This window comes from Rhineura floridana, chromosome 1 (assembly GCF_030035675.1).
Source record: "Rhineura floridana isolate rRhiFlo1 chromosome 1, rRhiFlo1.hap2, whole genome shotgun sequence".
NCBI lineage: Eukaryota > Metazoa > Chordata > Lepidosauria > Squamata > Rhineuridae > Rhineura > Rhineura floridana.
The window spans coordinates 249392248-249416572 of NC_084480.1; the positions used below are offsets into that span (position 1 = coordinate 249392248).

A 24325-nucleotide genomic window follows, 5' to 3' on the forward strand; every position below is an offset into this window, starting at 1 on the left:
AATTAAAAGTTGTTCACAACCATTTTGAACAATGATGACAACCTTATGTAAATAACATATTGTGCAGCCATCTTGCTTTCACATTCTACCATGAGACTTTTGATTATTTAAATATTGGTAATCTGGTAAACTGATCAACATGGCATAGTGGGGCACAAGAACACATTTTACATTAGATCTATTCCTTTGATATTCTCTCTTTTCTTTTTATGCAAATACCTACTTCTGCCTCTCCTACTGACATGAAGTGCAATGCTGAGGGGTTAGACACTTTGCGTCCAATATATTTTCAACAGAAATTATATCCTGAGGTGGTGGAACTTTCCAAAGAGAATTATCTTACTTCCACTTTCTGTTGCACAAGCACAACAAAGTGAAATTGGCTGGCCCACTAATCTGGTCCCATATATTTGGTAGAGTTATAAGATTTTGATATTTTCTCCTCTACGAACAGAACCAATCTTAAATTCAAGATTGTTTTCATATAGCATTCCTCTCTTCTCAGTCTTACCCTAACTAATTCCTGAGGAAAGGGCCCTCTGGAGTTTTCTGGCAAGTTGATTGGAGGGATGACCCAGTCTCTCTTCTGTCTTTGCAGATGACCACTGTGCTTATTTTGATATCTTGGAAATACAATGTCTTCCATTTTCTTTTGCTTCTTTCCGTTATAGATAATGAAAGTAAACAGTAAATTAGAACTAGAGTTGGTTAAAAAACACACACAATGAAAAAATGATATATGTGCTATAATATAATTTTCAAAAGAACACTGTGCATAATCCCAAAGTGTTTACAATATTCACAGCATGACACAGAATAAAAATTATATGCAATATGTTTCTTTTCTTGTAAAATACTATCAACCTCTTTGTTTTTTAGCAAAATGCTGGTAGAAAGATGGAGATTTAAGCAATTTATTATACCTTGGTGCTGTGTAAACTACCTTATACTCTTTATATTCCAACTGGAGACTAGTTAATACTGTACAGAATTTAATAGCATGCCTTTAGATATTTCTCATTAGTTGGAGTTACAGTTCAGGTAATGTGCTACTGTACATTAAATTTAGATCTGGGTGTGCTAAAATATAATTTGAGTTCCAAGGGAAGTTTAATACATAGTAGTAAGGAATGTCTCAAATATTTATGATCCTATTAAATCCCATAGAATTAATGTTGTAATTATTTTAAACCTATGTCACCCATGATGGATGCTGTAGATGACCCACTTTGCACAGTGGGCATTAATCTCTGCAGGGTGTTAACAATTCTCTGCATTTGCAAGTATTCTGGCTTTTAGCTCTTATTGCCTGCGTGCATACAAACATGCTAACTCACTTATGCATTTAGAGAAAACAAAGCAAATTGTCCTACTTTAAAGCTTTAGAAACAATATTGCATCCACTCAGTTAAATGTGCTGAAGGATAAAATAATGTATTTTAACTTTATGGAAGTCAGATGTTTTTAACTATAATGCATAAGTAATCCTGACTCTTTCACACAAAATGATCTAATTGGTCTGGCTAAAAATGCTAAATTTGCAATGCTAAGCTCATTTATTGGTAAGCAAGTGCTACTGAACTCAGTGGGACTTGTATCTGAGTAAAAGTGCTTAGGATCTAGCTGTAAATAAGCTACTGGAAGAATTCTGCTGGCGTGGAGTGTCTATAGAACTGGGCTTACATTACAGCAGACCTGCACAATCGGTGGCCCACCAAACGTAACACATTTCACAAGCCATCTACTGTGGCCTGCTGGATGTTGGGCTCGATGGCCTTATAAGTCTCTTCCAGCTCTACTATTCTATGACTCTATGATCTCCGCCCCAATTTGTGCAATCCCAAGAAGAAAGCAACATCCTAGTGGGTTCTCATTCATGGCTTGGAGAGGTACAGTCAGCTTGGCGGTACAATTCTTGTTTATTGCTTGGGGCGAGGTGCACTTGAGTACAAACAGTACTTAATCGATACCACGTTCCATATTTGCACAAATGCCTGCAGGACTCAAGGAGTCATCATCAACATCCTGCAATTGGCAAGGCAAGTGCAAAGTCCTCTGTCGGATACATTTGCTTCTCGATTTCTCCTGCAGCCCTTTCCTGCAAAGAGGAGGTCCCACAACAATGGAAGACCCTATGGCACAGGGAACAATATTCAAGGACACTTTTGGAAGAGCTGAAGTGACCCTCATGCATGCCAATGGGAGGAGGTAGTGTGCAGCACTGGTGCAAGGAACCTGACAGGCAAGAATGCTAGTATTAAGGTTTTCTATATCAGCAGTTGCCCAAACTCAGGGTATCTGCTGGTTATTTAAACAGCGAAATCATGTGCTATTTCATGATGGTTCAAGAGGATTACACTATCATTTGAATTATTTAAATCCATCTGTTTTTAAGAGGACATTTAAAGTCTTATGCCTGTGTTTGTTATTGTGACCATATCTATCATCATAAAATGTCCTAATTTCATACTGGCAGCAAAGCTGACCAACATCTCCACACGACTTGGCCTAGAACAATTTCTTCAAGAGGGAAACTCTTCTCCCTGCAAGTGGCACTGGAGCCATGAATAACTGACCCCCGTCCCCAATTTGGTTACTGAAGGTCAAGGGAAAGCCAATATTCCCTTTCAGAAATGCTTTCCTACTTCTGCTGTAAAATCTGTAGTTCCTGTATAATAAATCTGATTGATGGGTCCAAGTGCAAAACTGTTTATTTTGTGGCTTTATTTAACTGCTTGAATAAATACTGTAATGCTTTCAAGGGGGTTAAAATAAAAGAATGGCCACCTCCAGTTTAAATTTGGGTATAAATATATACATATATATGTACTACCACACAGCTCAAATGTAAGTAACTGTATTATTCTTAACATCCTACAGTTTCCACGTGAAAAAATAGATTAAGGATTGTTATTTTTAAATGTAACTATTTATATATTTAGTTACTCATTAATGTGACATATGTTTGGATAAAATCTGAAACCAATCTAACTTCAGAGGCATATTAAGATGTATTACCTTCACTGAATCCTCTAGTTCAAGAGCTAGTTTCACTGCCACTTGCCAGCGTTCCTGTGTTTCCTTATCATTAGCATATAAGAGGAACTCAGTAGGTCCTGGAGAAAGCTGAAAGCTTCTAGCTGCATAAACCACACCATCTTCACTCACTCCAAAATCTGCTGGTGCACTGCTTTCAAAATGGACTTTTCTGCTTCTTTTGCAGCTTCTAAATCTTACTGCAAACAGAGAAAACACAACATCAAGGTTCCAACAGGTGCAAAAACCACATCCCAGTTTAGCCTGGATTATTTGTTGCAGTTAGTCAAAACCAACGTGCTCCCGAATTAAAAAGCTGTTTCCGAGGACAAAATGAAAACTTGCCACCTTTTACCATTCTAAAACAAATTTCTTTCTGTTAATTTATTAGCATAAATATATGAGAAAGAAACCCCTAGTTTCCATTAAGATATTATCTATGAGACATAACCTTAACCCCCTAGAAGGATCTCATAAGTAAGTCTTGTTGAATTAATGGGAGGTTTTGGCAGTCCTTTGCTGACCAAGCTCAAAATAGTAGTTGCCAATACCTCCCCCCCCCACATTTGCAGCTTCCTCCTTCCCAGAATGGTGTGTTTGCTGGTGACTAGGATTCTTTGGACACATTGCCAAACACTCCCCACCCTTCCTCTCAATTGAGAGCCGGGAAGATGGGGGAGATAACTGGGGAACTGGATGACCTCTACCCACTGCTCTTGGAACGAAGTATGACATTGGTTAGAAGACAGTGCAACACTTGCTGAGGTGAGTGGATTTATTGAAACATGGGAACTTATGCCAGGGCTCTTCTGTGTTTCTCACTCATTTCAACAGGACTGATATAAAAAAGCAGCTTCTGTAGAATTGTGTCATTTATATATACTGATGCTAGTATAAATGCTGAATGTTCCTCCCTAAATAATGAAAATCAAAAAGGATACAATCCCTTCAGTAGATGTTTGCTCCTACACAACAACAAGATGGACAGCAATCTAAAATTTCAAAGCATCTCCACAAACAACGCAAATTACACAAGAGGTTCTGTAAGCAACCACTGAAAACTCATAAAACAAATTTAAGCAAAAGGACAGAAAAAAGTGTTGGCAACTACAGAGCTTGTGGCATTAAAAACAGCAATGTCAAAGAGAAATCTATTTCACTATCAAGTGTTCATCATTTTGATGTGTGTATGGAGGGGAAAATGCTTGTGGATCACAGGAATTCTTAAGGAATGCCTCCTTCCCCTTCTAAAGTCATGATCTAGAGAGCTACTTTGGCTTATGAAAAGGGCTTATACTAATTCTGTGGAAAAAATGTTCTTTTTCTTTGAACCACTGGCCTCTGTGCTATATCATAAACTGTTTTTGAAACGCCACACAGTTTTTTTCAAAAACTGGTTTCATGAGACTTAGGGAACGGGCTGCTAAGAGAAAAAGAATTCTAAAGAAAAAACCCTCCCTCACCTATCTTTTTTGGGCTTTGAAGGGAGGCACTGACATCTGATGTCAAATCTAAGGGGAAAACTACATTACTATAGAGTATGATGTTTCAGCAACAGAAGAGGCTGCCTAGGTGAGGCTATGAACTCTTTCTCCTTGATGATTGTCAAGAAAAGATTTCTGTATATAAAATAAATGAATGAATAAAAAATAAACGCTGGACAGTAGCCTGCTTTAGGTGTATAATACGCTGCTTTAAGGTTGCAACTTGGATTAAATGATCCATGTGGTCCTTTCACACCCTTGATTCTACTTCTTCAACATGGATAGACCTATTTAGGCTGGTTCACACAGGAGCTTAACTTCATAGTAAATACACACGTTTTGCCATCGCGATAGCTTTGGAAGGTTTACACTCCCCAGCTTCCAATACTTTTTTTTTTTACTTTCAATTCACATGGTGTTCCTCTGGAAAGGGTTAGTATTGCTGTTTCCTTGTGGCCCCACCCCCAAATCTGCATGTTTACTCCCTCTGGAGTATTGCCAATGGAGAAGGGGAGGGTTTTTTTCATTGTTCTTGTCAATTGGACACCGAAGCTGGAAGTATTTTGAAATGCAATTTTTAGTGGTAGTGCGTGTGTGTGTGCACAAGTGCGTGTGTGCCTTCTGCAGCCTCAAGCGACTACCTGGTCCTTACTTACTCAGAAGTAAGCCTCAACAGTGCTTACCCTCCGCTCAGGGCTCATCATTGATAACCATAGAGAGGTTCCTCCCGACAGATAGACCGTCGAAGTTGTTAGTTGTTATGCACTCTGGGCTCTCCGAAGTCATTACTACCCTTCTCTCTCGATTTTGCTATTGAAGAGGGGAAGGGTTTTTTTGTCAGTTTCATTGTTTCTTGTTAATTACATGCCTGGGGGGGAAATTGACACGAAACATGGGGGGAGTGAGTGAAAGCAAAGTAGGGCAGTTTTTGCAGGCGGTAGAAAGACAGGGAGCCATCTCCTTTCATTCCTGCTTCTGATAGTGAACTGGGGTATTCCTCTCACATCTGTTTTTTAAAAAAATTCACTATTTTGCGATCAAAGATAAAATCAAATGTTAAATGAATAATATTTCCACAACGGCAATTTTGCAATATTACACAAACAAAGTTTAGAGAATGTTTTTAACTGAGTTTCCTTGGGCTGAAAAGCCTTTCTTTTCCTGCCCAACAGCTGATGGGGATGGGAGGGGGAGCAAAAAATCCGGGTACGTAAGGAAGGGGAAATCAGGTTCTCTCCCTCCAGGCAGACAGATCTCTCTCTCTCTCTCTCTCTCTCTCTCTCTCTCTCTGTGTGACAGAGAGAGAGCATGCATGCATGCACTATAAGTTGTGTTCTTTTCCTCCCAGCCTGAAACAACCCAGACATTTATTTTGCTTGCATTTGGGGGAGGCATTAATGTTGCCCTTTTGCACACCCACAAACCTGTGAACGTCATGGGGGGGGTGAAGCGGCAGAAAGGAAGGCTAGAGCGGTGGAAGTGGCCAGCTAAGCAGACGGAAATGAAATGGAGTTGATGGGGAGTTTAGTGGGTGGAGAAAGGGGAATATCTACGATCCATCCCCCCCAGCAGGAAACATCAGAATACTATTTGGATTTTCAGCGGATTGGTTTGATTCACATTTAAAGGGAAATGTAGTGGCTTGCCTTCCCTTTCCAAAAAAGTCATGCAACCGCTGTAAATTAAAAAGGAATGCAGCCAGCCTCAATCTCATATTAAATTGCAGTGTAGATAAGCCCCTACTGTGAATCTGAAGAGGTCTCCCTTGGATGAAAACACTGCAGAATGCCAGATTAAAACTGAGTTTAAGCAGTCTTTTCATTTTAATTTCCACTAGTGTCAAATGAACCTTCAATTTTCACTGTGCTGTTGCCTGTACCCTCATCAGTTTCTATGCTTTTTATCAAGGAAGCCCCCAAAGGCTGGTTGTTAAAGGCTGTATGCCAGCCTTTGCCAGTGTTCTCCAGATGCATACTGGCTAGGGCTGATGGGAGTTGTAGCCCAGAACATCTGGAGTATACCAGATTGGAAAAGGCTGCTGTAGGGAACTGTAAAATTACTGAGCTTGTTTGACCAATGTTGGTGGAAGTGTCTGACCTGACCGTCAAAACTTAGGCAGAATCCGTTTAACAACTATCTGCAATTCCCCCCCCCAGCTTAGCCCTGCCCCTAGTCAGATAGGTGGGGGAGACAGGTGACTGAGCATGACTCACTAAAGAGAGTCTGCCTAAATTTTTAGTTCTGTCCAGATGGGGCAGTTCTGCAAACCTGGTTAGACAAGAGCAGGAACAGCATAGCTGCATTATTCCCAAAGACCAGAGGATTCCCCGAGTTGTTGCCTGTGGAATTAAAAATCAGCTTTGTGTTTTCCCGCATAGTTTGTCTGAGCTGTGATTAGTATCTAGGACCTGTAAAGCAGTCCATTATTACACAAGAAGAGAGATGCCATGGGCTATAAAGAATTGTAGCCTGAATATGTGGTTTAGGTGAAATTTGAAACAGGAAATCAGTCTTTGTTACTGCCTTAACTCTCATTAGGCTTTCAGACATGAAAAATAAAGGAAAATATAAATATTTATGATTAAGAATTAAAACACCAAGTGCGGACCCACACTAAAATGATGTAGTGCATTACCAGCACCTAACAAGTGTTCTCCTGTATAGGATTATTTGGAGGCTAACGAAGGACACTTTTTTCTTTCTCACTGCTATATACAAAAAGACTCAGCCCTCAACCTGACGACTTAATTGCTACGTACTGAGTTGAGGAGTGCAAGTACAGCGTGAGAAACAGAGTGCTGTTGTTTTTACTTATATATACATATATATATCCCGCCCTTCCCCCAGGCAGGAGCCCAGGGCAGCACTTTAGGATGCACTTTCCCCTGACCTGAATGCTTACCTCCAGGATACTATAAACTGACAGGGCCTAAAGCAGGTCAATTCCCTCTCTATTTTTTAAAAACTCAGGGACTGCTAACCTGTGGCCCTTTATACACTGCAAGACTACAACTCCCATCACCCCTGACCACTGTCCATGCTGACGACAGCTGATGGGAACTGAAGTCTAACAAATATCTACATAACCTTTAGGGAACAACAGGCTAGCCACTCGTTTTAAATGATACCTTCAACAGGAATAGCTCAATAACCTTTAGGCAGAGACTAGATTTCTTCACTCACACAATCTGTCTGCTTTTTGGTCCTTTAGGTCCCTTTTAAGCCTCAGTCAAAAACAGATAAAACAGTGCACTATATGTCAGAGCTGCTATCACCTCCCGTACCTGAAAAATGATGGTGATGAGTTATTATTATTATTAATTTAATTTGTATCCTGCCCTTCCTCCCAGCAGGAGCCCAGGGTGGCAAACAAGGCACTAAAAACACTTTAAAACATCATAAAAACAAATCTTAAAATACATTAAGACAAAACAGTGTTAAAAATATTTTAAAAACTTTTTAAAAAGGGTTAAAAACATTATTAAAAACATATTAGACAATTCTGACACAGACACAGACTGGGATAGGTCTCAACTTAAAAGGCTTGTTGAAAAAGAAACGTCTTCAAAAGGCGCTGAAAACATAGCAGAGATGGCGCCTGCCTAATATTCAAAGGGAGGGAATTCCACAGGGTAGGTGCTGCCACACTAAAGGTCCATTTCCTATATTGTACAGAACAAACCTACTGATAAGATGGTATCTGCAGGAGGCCATCACCTGCAGAGCACAGTGATCGACTGGGTATGCAAGGGATAAGACGGTCTTTCAGGTATCCTGGTCCTGAGCTGTATAGGGTTTTGTGCACCAAAACTAGAAACTTGAACTTGGCCCAGTAGCAAATGGGCAGCCAGTGTAATTCTTTCAGTAGCGGGGTGACATGCTGGCGACACCCTGCTCTAGTGAGCAGTCTTGCCGCTGCATTTTGCACTAGCTGCAGCTTCCGGACCAACCTCAAGGGCAGCCCCACATAGAGCACACTACAGTAATCGAGTCTGGAGGTTACCAGTGTATGGACAACAGTGGTCAGGCTATCCCGGTCCAGAAACGGCCGCAGCTGTCTCACCAGCCGAAGTTGGTAAAAGGCACTCCTAGCCACTGAGGTCACCTGGGCCTCTAGCAACAAAGATGGATCCAGGAGCACCTGCAGGTACGGACCTGCTCTTTCAGAAGGAGTATGACCCCGTCCAAAGCAGGCAACTGACCAATTATCTGAACTCGGGAACCACCAACCTACAGCGCCTCCGTCTTGCTAGGATTGAGACTCAGTTTATTGGCCCTCATCCAGCCCACCACTGAGTCCAAGCAGCGGTCCAGGGCTTGCATGACCTCTCCCGATTCAGATGTTACGGAGAAATAGAGCTGGGTATCATCAGTATACTGCTGACACCTCGCCCCAAAGCTCCTGACGACCGCTCCCAAGGGCTTCATATAGATGTTAAACAGCATGGGGGACAAGATGGTACCCTGCGGCACCCCACAGCACAACTGCCAGGGGGCAGAAAGACAGTCACCCAATGCTATTCTCTGAGAGAGACCCAGGAGATAGGATTGAAACTACTGTAAAACTGTTCCTCCAATACCCAACTCACCAAGTCGGTCCAGAAAGATACCATGGTCAATGGTATCAAAAGCCGCTGAGACATCAAGTAAGAATAACAGGGTCGCATGCCTGCTGTCCTTCTCCCGATAAAGGTCATCCATCAGGGTGACCAAGGCTGTTTCAGTCCCATAACCAGGCCTGAACTGAGACTGGGATGGGTCAAGATAATCTGTTTCATCCAAGAGTACCTGCAGTTGCTGCACCACAACCCTCTCAATCACCTTCCCTAAAAAGGGGGTATTTGCAACTGGTCGGTAATTGTCATAAACCAGTGGGTCCAGGGTGGGCTTTTTCAGGAGTGGTCAAATCACTGCCTCTTTCAAGGCAGCTGGAACCACTCCCTCCTGCAATGATGCATTGACCACACCTTGGATCCACTTGGTCAGACCCCCTCGGCAAGCTTTAATAAGCCAAGAAGGGCAAGGGTTGAGAGGACATGCTGCTGGCCGCATCACCGCAAGCACCTTGTCTACGTCATCAGGCCACATCAACTGAAACCGTTCCCAAGAAATTGCAGCAGACGTTGCACTGGACACCTCATTGGGGACTACAGTATATGTAGATGGGGCATCAAGACTGCTACGGAGGCGAGCAACTTTACCCTCAAAGTGCTTTGCAAACAATTCACAGTGGGCCTCTGAAGGGTCTAAGACTCCATTTCCTGGAGTTGATGTCTACAGACCCCTGACAATACGGAAAAGCTCCACTGGACGGCTACTTGAGGATGCAACGGAGGCAGAGAAGTGGGCCTTCTTCGCCGCCCTCACCGCCACACAGTAGGCACGGTTATGATGTTTTACTCGTGCCCGATCAGCCTCACAGCGCTTCTTTTGCCACTTGCGCTCTAGCTGTCGTCCAGCCTGTTTCATTGCCCTTAGCTCACTGGTGTACCAAGGTGCAAGCCGGGCTCCACAGTGCCAGAGAGGGCGCTCAGGGGCAACCGTGTCAAGAGCCCGATGTGCCTCGCTGTTCCACAACGTGACAAGGGCTTCAACAAGGTCACCTGCTCTATCTACTGGGAACTCCCCCAGGGCATTCAGGAATCCAGTGGATTCCATTAGTCTCCAGGGGCAGACCATCTTAATCTGTCCACCCCCCTGCAGGGAAGGATAGGAGCCATAAGTCTAAACTTTCCCAGGAAGTGATCTGACCACGACAATGGGGTGACATCCACTCCCCCTATCTCCAGACCACCCCTTCCTTCATCTGGAACAAAAACCAAGTTGAGGGTGTGCCCTGCCCTATGTGTTGAGTCAGTAACAACTTGAGACATCCCCATTGTTGTATTGCCATTCACTGGACATTTTAAAAATGTTTTAGTACCAAAACATTTTTTTTTTCACATGAAATAAGACCAGAGTTAGAAAAAGATGCTAACTCTTGTTTGGGGGAGAGGCTCGCTGATGTCCAACTACAGCTATACTAAAATTCTGGATTTCTCTACTGTTTTATGTGGGAACTTCTGCCCTGGGAGAAAATAGCATTCACTGTGAACTTGCAAGCTCCCTCTCCAGACAAGAAGATAAATTACTTAAGAATTTTCTCATCTTTGTGTCCTCAACATATCATAGGTTTTGAGAGCTTACAGAGCCATTTTTTTTCCTTTTAATTTACAAGCAGATAAATACTTCTGTATAACTAGCGAATCCCCTAGTATGAAACCACCATATTATTTTTGGGTGGTTCTGATTCACTTCCGAATTATCTTTTTTTATTGTGGAATAATGTTTTTAAAAAAGGTAGATGAAAAGTCAGCAACTGTTCTTCGAGGCTTCAGGAAGGCTTGCAGACCAGCCAGAATGGCCTCATTCTTCACTGGCATTGCAATGCATTCTTAAGCATGTAGGGATGTGCTAGAATTCTGCCCAATTCGGATTTGGTACTGAATTTTCAATTAATTCACTTATTCTCTATTGTTGCAGATTGGACTTTTATGTAGCAATTTTCCACTGTTTTGAAAACCATTTAAAAAAAAAACCCACCTCTAAAGTGTCAATATTAGGAACAATAATTTTATTGATATTTCCTTTCATTTATCAACATTTCATTTAAAAATATCTATATTTTAAAGTATTGATGTTTCATTTAAAATAATATATATTTCCTTTAAAAATATCAGTATTAACATCAATATTCTTTGTGAGGGGACAGAACAGATTGATAAAAGTAAAGAATGAACTGAAACGAATATTGGCCTGTGTCAGGTCGACATAATGCTTTCGAATGGGCACTAGCCAACAGATTCCATCCCTAATGTATGCTCAGAAATAAGTTTAAGTTCAATGGGACGTAGAGTAAAAACAGTCTACAGACTAGTATACACACTTACTTGGGAGTAGGGATGGAATCCACCCACCGCTGATCTGCTCCATGCCTGCCCACCCCTGTACCATGGAGAAGGAGATGGCAAGAGAGGAGGGCCCTCCTGAGAAGAACCACTGAGCACAGGCTGCGGCAACAGCCTCCCCAAGCACAGCCAGACCAGTGAGGAAGAAGAGAGGTGCCACCATGTAGAGCATGCAACAGGCTGCAGGCTGGAATGGGTGAAAAAATCTACTTAATTCTGACTGCAGGGGGCAGACACTCCTGTCCCACCTCCTCCTTCTTCATGGTGCAGGGGTGGGCAGGCATGGGTGGCTTGCCAGTGGTGGGAGGATTCCATTCCAACTTGGGAGCAAGTTCTACTAAGCTCAACTGGACTTCTAAATAAACATGCATAAGATTGGTCTCATTTTTAAAATCTATTATATAGGTATAATCACCCCACAATATAGGATAGTTCTTTTGAAACTGGAGATGGAAGAATGTGCCTCTCTCTCTACATTAGTCTTCATCTGTCTCTCTATTTCTCTCTGGTGTGTGTATGTACGCTCTCTCACTCTCTCTTTTTGTCTCTCTCTCTCCTCTCCCTGTTTCCCTGGTTGCTCCCCAAGTCACTCTGCCTTTCCTTCCTCAAGTGATCACAGTTAAGGATCAAGAGCTGGATGTGATAATATCACAACACTATTTAGCCAACGATATTTCATGATGTATTCAAATGAATCCCATTTGAGTGACAGAAGGTATTTTCTGTACTGATCACTTGGTACTCCATTTTGGTTAGCAACTGTAAACATCACTAGTACCCTACTAAAGAGAAGAGGGCTCCCCAACAAGGAAGGACTTAAATCAGTCTCCTACACAAAAAGAAGGAACTTGTTTGCTGAATCTCTTTCAGCAAAGGCTTCCATCATATGAGCAATCTGGAAGAAGGATTTGCTACAAGCATAATAAATAAATAAAAATAAACCCCAGGCCAGTTAAGTAGTTGATGTTCATTCATGTTCTTGATAGGCCATTAATACAACTGTTTCACCATGGGCATATTTGTATGCAGGTGTCAGCTTAGATAGAAGATGATATGCACCTGTGTTAATTGCTTCTCTGAAAATATTCAAAATAAATCAAGTCAAATTGATTTGTTTTTATCACCCAAACCCTGTAGATCTGCCCCATCTTACCCTTAGACTCAAAGTGTACGTGTTCACATTATCTCATGACAATGAAAGAAAGTTAACTAACAATGAAAAAAGTACAAACTAATTTATTCAATGACACAAAGGGAACTATGAGTCTTTGTGGTATTATACATGGTTCTCTTATTAATTCTGATATGCAACAAATGAAACCATATGTACTGAGGTATAAAGCACAAAAACAACAGTACTAAGTATGCAATCTCATTTAGAGAACACCAGAGAACTAAACCATTTACACTCATATCTAATGATATGAATAATTCATAACAGTTGTAAAATTTGTCTCTAATCTCATGTACCTTAACAGTAATTTTCAATTAACCAGCTTCATTTATCAGACAATTAAAATATATGTTCAGCAATAATAATCATAGTTATATCTCAAGCTCATATATTACATTTTTGTAAAACCAAGCAGTTTTTTTTCTTTGACCAGCAACCCCAGTGCCACACTGGGAACACTTCCCTGTTTTGGGAAGATTTCTGTTTGCAGGGGGTGGGGGGACCTACATAAGAATTTCTCTGTACTGTGGCCAATGATAAACTAGGAAAACATGAAATCTGGTGTTCTGCTTTCAAGGCACTCTACTGATGTCAATGTATGGGTTTGTGCTACTGAAAATACCAAGATAACCAGATAGCATTATCATGAAAACCTATTCTGAAATATAAAAATAGGCAGAGAACACTGGGAACATGATGGACATAAGAATGAGACTAATTCACCTATGTGCTATCCTAAATACATCTCTCACCATGGAAACAGTGCAATCCTAAATGTCAAATATTTGGTGGTAATCTTTTATAATGACATTATACTGCAGGGTAGATTTGTCTAGCCTGTCAAATGCAGGATGCTGCTGGAACAGCGCTTGGGCGAGCATTATTACAGCTATGTATATTGGTAGTAGTGTGATGCCACAGACACCTGAGATTATCAACAGAGAGAAGAGAGGAATTTTTTAACATAAGAATTCTGAACTAATCAAACTGGGAAGAAATAACAGAAGGGGAAATGAATTGTAGTTATTGATTCCATGGTGATGACCAAGGAACAGATGAGAATATTAACAGAAAAGGGCAGAACTTTATGATTGTGAAGAAGCAGCAGGATTTGGCAATGGCCTGGATGCAACAGGTGGAAGAAAATAAAGTATTTAAGGACCAAGCATTATGCTAACACATAGCTTGGCATTGTGTGCTTCTTTTTAAAATCTGTAAACAGAAGCTAATGGGGGACAAATTAGGACCATGGTGAAGCAGACAGGAATTTAACAATTTCTTCCAATTTAAAATCCTTCCCTGTCAAGCTGCAATTTGGCACAGGAGGGAAGTTGTTATTGGCACAAATTAGAACTTCCCTCCCCTGCAAACAGCAACTTCAGCAGAGGGTGAATCTTTGTCAGACTGTGATGTGGGAAGAAAAGGTTAACCCGTTCCCATGTGCTGCTGTCTCCCCTGTTATATATATATATATATATATATGTTTAATATCATGTGTCATTTGGCCCTAACATGAGCAATGTCCAGGGATAGTGGAGAAATTTGGTTTGGATTGCATTTTAATAAGAACATATCTAATTTTCACTTCACTTCCCAAAACAGTATGCAAAGTGAGACACAGCTAGCCTTTGAAATTTGCATTTCTTCAAATTTGTGATGCAATTTTCTAATCAAAAATATGTGTACAGAAATGCAGATAGTAGGGGTATGTGTGCATTAAAATGCATATATTACAAAACATACAGAATGGCATGGATTATATTAGGGAACATTGCTTGCAGATATTTATCTTAGACAAAACTGCATACAAAAATGTGCATATGAGGAGAAATTCTGTCATTTTCATGAGAATGTTTTTGAAAAATGCAAACAGATGTTGGAATGTGATGAAAATTAGAAACTCAGAGAAACCAAATTGAATAGTTTTCTCCATCTTTAGTAATGGACTCATATCTGTAAGGCAGGACAAAGGGAAATAACAGCTATGGTAGTGGCAGAGATGTAGGGAGTTTGAATGCATGGGAAATATCAAGGTAAGAAAAATCAGTTTTCGGCATAAAATTAGCACTTGAAACCATGAATAAGAATTACAGCACTCACAGAGGTTGTGTAAAGAAGGGATCCCCAAATGTGGCATGATCCTGACAGGGAGTGGGCAAAACAAAGGAGGAGAGTGACCAAAAGACAGAACGGCCTTATTATTTTTGATCTGCATAACAGAAAGTAAAAATCAGATTTTCGAACAGTATTCTGAGCACCGTTGCCACCCTGGGCTCCTATTGGGAGACAGGGAAGGATATAAATCAAATAAATAAATAAAATAAGGAAAATTTGGATAGAGAACCCATAGTAAGGAATACAAAAAGAACATGGATGGAATATGAATTTTCTGCAATTTAATATTTGATATACTTATATAGCAGATATGAGAAACTTCAGCATTCAATCCAAAATATATATGTAGATATATCGATATATACATTTATAGAGAGATACAATACGATGAACTGTCCTGCTTTGGCTCTTATCATCTAATATGTTGAATCATATCTAATTATAGATGGCAGAGAAGGGAGGCCAGGGAAGTTGATGGATCATAGCCCTTCCTCTTTTAATAGCTACAGAAGACATATATAAACATATACAAAAGACTACTTACAGTTTTGTCCCCACCATTTTTTTAGTCCTTTTCACCTGATGGTGCTAATGACTGTTTGATGTAAAAATTTCAAATTTCTGTGGTTCTGAGAACTTAACAAATAAAAACATTTTTCTGAGAATACAGATTAAATCCCTCCCCTCAAATGGGACTATAAGAGATATTTCAATTAGGCAAATAAAAAGTTGTAACACAAGAGCTGTTATTTAGCTTAGAATTACTGTATATTTGGATACATTCTGGAAACCTTTGCCCAATTTTTGAAATTTGGTGTAATTTCTTATGGCAAAATTCTCATGCTATGTTAGAGCAATTTCACAAATCATATTACAATTTTGTGACATTTTCCCAAGTAGATTACACTATAGCAAATGTTTAAAGATTGACAGGGTAATTCAATACACAATTTGAGTTCATTTTCAAAGTGAAATAAAATCAGTACTTGAGAATAAATACACTGTTTCAACTAGCTAGGGTATCTAGATATTTGTACAGTAGACGAAAGGTTGAAATACACTTTTATTTTTCAAAAATGCATTTTCAGCTGTTCATTTTCTTTTTATGACAGTAAGAAAATATGAAATCTTGATGTTAAATCATGCCTTGCAGCCATTTAAAACATTTTGTGTTCTATGTTGCTACTTCCCCCCCCAAGGAAATTAAATTAACATAGACTATTTTTAAAGCTACCTGTAAGGGAAAAAATACTATTCACAAGAATGTTCAGAACTCATATTCATAGTTAAAAGTCTTTACTCATCTTTACTCATCTTTACTCAAATATGCCACCTAGTTCCACTTCCCATAATCCTCTTTGTCATCATAGGCATGTGAGAAAGAAAACAGGGATAAAGTTCTTTCTGTTTGATAGAAGTGCCTATGCAGCTTTTTTTTAAAAAAAGGAATAGTGGCTGTCAGCAAAACACAGATTTGGTATCTCAAACACAACCCAAATTACATCTGATTCACTGATCCTTTTCAATTCTTGCCCCTACCACTCACTGACACAAAATGTTCCCGAGTACTGACATTTGTCTTCATTTTAGCAGAAAAATTTAACAGAAAGCAACAAACATCTTGGGGGGGGGGAAATGCTTGTATTGTGATAAGTGCTTTTGTTTTCTAATGCAGACATAGACTGGAATCTCTATACTCTATCCTCTATCTCATGTGCTCAGGTTATTTAATAAACAGATGACAAGTATAAGTGTGTATGTACTTGTGCAGAACTCCACTGGAACTTTTTCTCAACCAGCCAAGTTGAAAGAAGAGGGAATAATAAAGGCAATTTCAGTACAAAGGAGCAGCAATATAAATACAAAACAAAAGTACTTCCCAAAATATGTAATTCTGGACAATAAAAAACCAATATTAAATGTGAATGCCCTTTTCCTATGCTGCCTCCAGGACCTCCAGGTTGGGGCCCCCTCTGGAACAGTGTGGGAGGTGGTGCTGGGGGCCGTAGGAGGAGGGGGTGGAAATCAGAATTTACCTTCCCTCCTCCATCAGCTTTGCTAGTTTCAAACCATTCCATGGGCAGAAGGAGCTTTTCAATCATGGAAAGCAAAGTCTGGATTCAATCTGCTATCGATATAACAAGTAAAACAGTCAAGCAATCTGAAGGAAGACAGCAGCAGCAATTAAAATACCAGGGACATCCGCCAGACAAAGTAACAAACAATTGCCAGAATAAATACAACTTCAATCAGTGGCAAAACAATCATAAGAGAGGGTGTCAGATGGATCTTTTGGGGCAGACAGTTTCACAGTCTGGGTACAGTCACCTATAAGGCTCTCACCAATTGTGCTTTTGATAAAGACCCAAAAGAGAACCTTCTTGGCTGATGCTAAAGGACAGACAGGCTCATACAGGAGGAGAGAGTCCTTTAAGTATCCTAGTCTATATGCAATAACCACTGTCCTTAGTAGCTCTAAAAATATGGATATAATACATAAATGAATAAATAATAAAAGCAACAAAGCAATGTTTTGTAAAAAGTTATTTTCGGTGATTCATCTCCATAATTTGTCAGTTATGGTTTTCCATGACTTTTACTACAGCACATCAAGTGAAGAAGGAAGAGGATGAGAAAATATGATTTAGTTATTATTTTTTTCAAATAAGGTTGATTAATTATTGTACCAAGCTCAAGAACTGCAAAATAAGTGATTGGTTATTATATTTGTATTTGAATTTCTTTTTTCCACACATTTTGTGAGATTTTTTGTTTTTTTTTAAGCATAGTAATAAAAACTTGTTAAGTCTCAAACAGCATAGGGCTTTAAGGGTAAAAGCCAGCACCTTGAACTTACCCTGGAGATGAATCCTGTGTATACCATATTCAATCCTATAGTTAGAAGAGTTTGGGGTGTGTCATGGTGCCTGGTCAGGACAACACAAGCAGCTGAGATTCAAGAGAAACAAAACTAAATGCTGCAGAAATCCTCCTCCAAGCCACACAGAAAGTGGAGAGGCGGAGGGAAAAGACAAGCACAAGACTCATGGCTGCTTCCTACTGATGCAACTTTCACTAAACTATGGTTTAGTGTGACCAGCAAATGAAGAAAATGAAAATGCTGCTGAGTTGATATGGGTGGCTGGTTTCTGGATATATGCCCATGTTGCCGTTCAGAGTAAAACCTTCCCAAAATATCAATAAAACTACATAGGTCTTGAAATCTGTTGAGATAATGTGAGAACACACTGGATGCTGCTGTACAGCGATCATTATACAGTGATCTCATGAAAGTTCACATAGGGACCCAAACTGACCCTGGAGATACATCTGCAACATGGGGTGGTGGAGGAAACTAATAGTGTCCCTTCAGATTATTTCAGTGATTGTGCTAGAATGCAAGGCAGATCGGGAACGAGTTATCATAACTGTACCTACTGTGCGGCGGTAAGGGCAGCAAAGAAGGCCCACTTCTCTACCACCATCACATCCTCAAGTAGCCATCTAGTGGTGCTTTTCAGTATTGTCAGGGGTCTGTTGACATCAACTCCAGGAAATGGAGTTTTAGATCCTTTGGGGACCCACTATGAACTGTTTGCAAGAGGGATGTTGACCAAGTGGATGCAAGGTGTGGTCAACACATTGCTGTGGGAGGGAGTGGTTCCAGCTGCCCTGAAAGAGGCAGTGATCCGACCACTCCTGAAAAAGCCACCTCTGGACCCAATGGTTTGCGACAACTACCGCCCAGACACAAATACCCCCTTCTTAGGAAAGGTGATTGAGAGGATTCTGGAGCAGCAACTGCCAAGTACTCTTGGCTTGGATGAAACAGATGATCTTGACCCATTCCAGTCTGGGTTCAGGCCTGGTTATGGGACTGAATCGGCCTTGGTCGCCCTGATGGATGACCTTTATTGGGAGAAAGACAGGGGGAGTACAACCCTGTTATTCTTACTTGATCTCTTAGCGGCTTTTGATACTATTGACCATGGTATCCTTCTGGATTGACTTGGTGAGATGGGTATTGGAGGCATGACTTTCAGTCCCCTGGCAGTTGTGCTGTGGGGTGCCACAGGGTACCATATTGTCCCCCATGCTGTTTAACATCTATATGAAGCCCTTGGGAGTGGTCATCAGGAGATTTGGGGCAAGGTGTCAGCAGTATACTGATGATACCCAGCTCTATTTCTCTGTAACATTTGAATCGGAAGAGGCCATGCAAGCCCTGGACTGGTGCCTGGACTTGGTGGTGGGCTGGATAATCTTATCCCTTATATACCCAGTTGATCACTGCTGTCTGCAGGTTCATCTAGAATGTGCTCCCCTACACTGATTTAAAGACAGGGAATATGGTTTAGCCATGTTCTTCTCCCTCAGACAATCTTTTCAGCAGAAGGAAGATTAGAAATCGAACATCTATACATCAGGATACATATGATATCTAATATACAAAATTATGTTATTTTTATTAGCAAGACTTTCAATTTCATACGTGGATAAGCAATCTATGGTAACTGTGGCAATCTGAGAGAGCAGCATGAAAAGTCTAGTTAGATTTACAGCAGTACGGTGGGAGAGATATAAATAAAAAATAATAAATTCTAAAGAATATTTGATCAGTTCACTGACTAGTATTATAAAACTAGCTGAAGTGACAGCTTCATATTATCTAGACAACCTTTGGGGAATTTTCATCATTTTTCAGATATCTGTCCTTGCAATCAAATATTGTTCAGTAAGTTCATACATGTAAAAGCTCCAGACTTCACACTGAAAAACCCTTTCAAAAGTTCAGTCTCAGATTTGTTAATGTATGACACTTGAAAATAAGGAGCAAAAAAGCACAACCAACTTAGTGGAGTTCTTGTCTGTACCTCGATTTAATAGTATTGTTATGAGCATGGGGGGGGTTGGAATGGATGATTTCTATGGGTCACCTTTCCAGCCTCTGATTTGGAATCCTATGCCCTGGGGGCTGGCTCTGCTAGCCAGATGAATCTCTTTTGTTAACCAAATAGATTGGCCAGGTAAGATAATGGGCCGATCAGTTGCCTAGCAATGGAGAATGGGCTAGGAAGACCCCTTTTGTGATTGAAACTCTGTAGGAGAGCCTTCCCACGACTCCTGGCAGCTAGCAGGTGTGTGCTGGTAGTTTTAGTGTGTTCTAGAGAATGGCTGGGGCTGCAAGCACACAGAGAGGCAATCCCTCTGCATCACGGCTATAGGATGCCCCTGCACCCAGATGGAAAAGCTGGATATTGGACTGCTGATGCATTGAAGCCCTCCATTCCAGAGCTTGGAAAATTACTTTTAAAAAGTAATAAATTACAGTTACAGTTCCATGGGCCAAAAAAGTAGTAATTACCGTTACGATTACAATTGCTCTGAAAGTAACTGATTACTTTACTTTTCCTCCAAAGTAATCACTACAATTACATTTCAGTTACTTTAAAAAAAACACCTACAAGGTGCTGGCCTTGGCTGCTGCACATCTAAGTAGCCTAAAACAACATTAAAAATAAACAAACACATACAGAGGTAGTAGAATAATTATTTTTATTCATAAGATAGCAATGGTGGTCTCTCCGCTGGTAAGGGTGGTGGGGAGGGAGGCTGAGGCCACTACTTAGATCTTTGCACGCCAAACCAAGTGCAACCCCCCCACTCAGCCAGCCAGCATAATCTCTCTTACTTAACCACTTCCCAGACCCTGCCCTGCCACCAACTAAGGAACTCTCACCCAAGCAAACATTTCCCCCTCAGATGCAAAAAAGTTAAAATACTGCAAATGCAGCACAGTAGCCAGACAGGGTGGTGGAAGCCACTTTGTGTGCCAAGTGCACACACACACACACACACACACACACACACACACACACACACGTTGTCATCTTTCACCTCCACAGTTCTTTATCTCCATTGTGCTGCTGCCTCCTTCTCCTTTATCCATGTTCTTGACCTCTGGATCAGAGCTTGGAAAAGTTACTTTTTTAAACTACAACTCCCATCAGCCCCTACCAACATGGCCACTGGATTGGGCTGGTAGGAGTTGTAGTTCAAAAAAGTAACTTTTCCAAGCTCTGCTCCGGATCCTTTTCCCCTCCACTCCATTCTTCACCACCACTATCCGTTTTTTAAAATAATTGTTTTCTCCACTCCACCCCGTCTCACTCTCCACCTCCTCCCTCGTCGCCTCTTGCCCATCCACAGAGCATAAAGAAAGAGTGACGCTGCACAGAACCCCAGTTTGAGGCACACGATTCTCATCCACAAATCAGAGGAGCAGAAGACTTCCCCTGCTCCCCCCCAAGTAATGCCCAAAAGTAATTCTGGAAACGTTACAATTACTCCGCAAAAGTAGTAAAATTACTCCTAGTTTTATTACAATCAAAATGTAAAGGAATTACCCACTCGTTACTCAAAAAAGTAATGAATTACAAGTAATTTGTTACTCGTAACTAGTTACTTCCAAGCTCTGCTCCATTCTTTTTTTTATCATTAATTTTTATTCAAATTTTCAAAGACAAAAAACAAAACAAAACAAAAATAATTAAACAATAAAATAAAATGTTGACTTCCGATTTGTCGCAGATCAGTTATAGGTCTACAATATATAACAATCCTGTCTCTTAAATTATATTATAAAATCACTTTCCTCCAGTAGTTATCTTAATTAATCAATCATCAAATCTCATAAACATTACTTTATTCTTTCCACAAAAAGTCAAAGAGAGGCTTCAATTCCTTGAGAGATATATCTTTCAATTTTTCTCCAAATAAACATGTCGATTAATCCATCTCGTTCAAATCTGTTAGGTCCAATAATTTTTTTTTATTTTTTTTATTTTATTTAATTTATATACCACCCTAAGCCCAAGGGCTCTCTGGGCGGTGTACATAAAATAAAGCAATCAGGAATATATAAATACAATAAAACAATAGAATCAAACCAACAATAAATAATCAAACAGTAACAAAATACAGCAATACATATAATGATACGCATTAAAATGCCTGGGAATATAAAAAGGTTTTCACCTGGCGCCGAAAAGCGCACCTCATCGGGGAGACCATTCCATAGTTCGGGAGCCACAACCGAAAAGGCCCTATTTCTAGTCACCACCCTCTGAGCTTCTCGATGGGATGGTACTCGGAGGAGGGCCTTAGATGTTGAGCGCAGTGTACGGGTAGTTTCATATTGGGAGAGGCGCTCCACCAGGTATTGCGGTCCCATGCCGTGTAAGGCTTCATAGGTCAAAACCAGCACTTTGAATTTAGCCCGGAAACAAATAGGAAGCCAGTGCAGACGAGCCAGAACGGGTGTAATATGAGCAGACCTTCTTGTCTGCATCAACAATCTGGCCGCTGCATTCTGGACTAACTGTAGTTTCCGAACTGTCTTCAAGGGCAGCCCAACGTAGAGCGCATTGCAGTAGTCCAATCTAGAAATTACCAGAGCATGAACGACTGAGGCGAGGTCGTCACTGTCCAGATAGGGACGTAGCTGGGCTACCAATCGGAGATGGTAGAAAGCATTCCTTGCCACTGAGGCTACCTGAGCCTCAAGAGACAAGGAAGAGTCGATAAGAACTCCCAAGCTACGAACCTGTTCTTTCAAGGGGAGTGTAACCCCGTCCAGAACAGGGTGAACATCCACCATCTGGGCAGAGAAGGCACTCACTAACAGCATCTCGGTCTTGTCTGGATTAAGCTTCAGTCTGTTAGCTCCCATCCAATCCATTATCGCGGCCAGGCAACGGTTTAGTATGTTAACAGCCTCACCTGAGGAAGATGAAAAGGAGAAATAGAGTTGCGTGTCATCAGCGTACTGGTGACAACGCACTCCAAAACTCCTGATGACTGCACCCAGCGGCTTCATATAGATGTTGAAAAGCATGGGGGACAGTACCGATCCCTGTGGGACTCCACAATGGAGAGACCAGGGTATCCAGCAGTGTTCCCCAAGCACTACCTTCTGTTGACAACCCACCAAGTAGGAGCGGAGCCACTGCCAAGCATTACCCCCAACTCCCAACTCCGTGAGCCTTCCCAGAAGGATACCATAGTCGATGGTATCAAAAGCAGCTGAGAGATCAAGGAGAATCAACAGGGTCACACTCCCCCTGTCCCTCTCCCGACAAAGGTCATCATACAGGGCGACCAAGGCTGTTTCGGTACCAAACCCAGGCCTAAAACCGGATTGAAACGGATCAAGATAATCAGTGTCATCCAAGAGCCCCTGGAGCTGATCGGCCACCACCCGCTCCAGAACCTTGCCCAGGAATGAAACATTCGCCACAGGTCTATAGTTGTTCAAGTTATCTGGGTCCAAGGAGGGTTTCTTCAGGAGTGGTCTCACTACCGCCGCTTTTAGGCAGTCAGGGACCATTCCCTCTCGCAAAGAGGCATTGATTACCTCCTTGGCCCAGTCGGCGGTTCCAGTCCTACCAGCTTTCACCAGCCAAGAGGGGCAAGGATCCAGCACCGACGTGGTCGCCCGCACCAGTCCAAGGATCTTGTCAACATCCTCAAGCTGCACAGACTGAAACTCATCCAATAAATAAGGACAAGACCGTGTTCTGGATGCTTCATTGAATCCAACTGCTATAATATTGGAGTCTAAGTCCCGACGAATGCTAGCGATCTTGTCCTGGAAGTGTCCAGCGAACTCATCACAGCGGGCTACAGATGACTCTATAGTATCCCGAGGGCCAAGATGTAAAAGCCCTCGTACAGTTTTAAAAAGCTCCGCTGGGCGGGAGAGTGATGCCTTAATACTGGCAGCAAAATATCTCTTTTTTGCTGCCCTCACCGCTGCTGTATATCACTTAGAGCAGGCACTTACCAAGGCATAATTGCATTCGTCGGGAGCCCGCCTCCATCTGCACTCAAGCCTCCTCCTCTCTTGCTTCATCACTCTCAGCTCCGGGGTATACCATGGGGCTGCATGAGCTCTACATAGGAGGGGGCGCATGGGAGCGATCTTGTCAACCGCCCGGGTCATCTCCGTATTCCACAGTTCAACCAGGGCTTCAACAGGAGCGCCAGTCTTCTCAGTCGGAAAATCTCCCAGAGTCCTTTGGAAACCCTCAGGATCCATTAGTCTCCGGGGGTGGACCAGTTTAATAGCCCCCCCACCCTTGCAGAGGGAAAGGGTCGCCGAAGCCTAAACCTCAGCAAGCGGTGATCTGTCCATGACAATGGGGTAGATGAAAAACCCCCAACCTCCAGATCACCATCTCCCTGTCCAGTGGCGAAGATCAAATCAAGGGTATGTCCCGACACATGAGTCGGGCCAGTAACAAACTGAGACAGCCCCATGGTTGTCATGGACGCCATGAAGTCCTCAGCCGCCCCAGATAAAGCAGTCTCGGCATGGACGTTGAAGTCCCCCAGTACCAGCAGTCTAGGGGACTGCAACAATACCTCCGAGACTACCTCTGTCAGCTCAGTTAGGGAATTTGTTGGGCAGCAGGGCGGGCGGTACACCAACAGAATTCCCAGCCTGTCTCTCTGGTCCAGTGCAAGGTGGAGACACTCCAATCCAGTCGTCACCTGTACAGGGTGCT

General features: G+C 41.6%; 1 protein-coding gene across 2 annotated transcripts in view; it reads right to left on the minus strand.

Annotated features, from left to right (window-relative positions):
* CDH2 (cadherin 2) overlaps nt 1-24325 on the minus strand; it is a 232976-nt gene that overhangs the window by 61229 nt on the left and 147422 nt on the right. Inside the window, exons 3-4 of one of the 2 annotated variants that reach the window (XM_061597668.1) lie at nt 3019-3236; nt 512-655 (exon numbers count right to left, since the gene is read on the minus strand). In XM_061597668.1, the coding sequence (XP_061453652.1) occupies nt 512-655; nt 3019-3236 (362 nt within the window). Of the gene's footprint in view, nt 1-511; nt 659-3018; nt 3237-24325 lie in introns of both variants that reach the window. The other variant, XM_061597658.1, reaches the window with a different exon arrangement.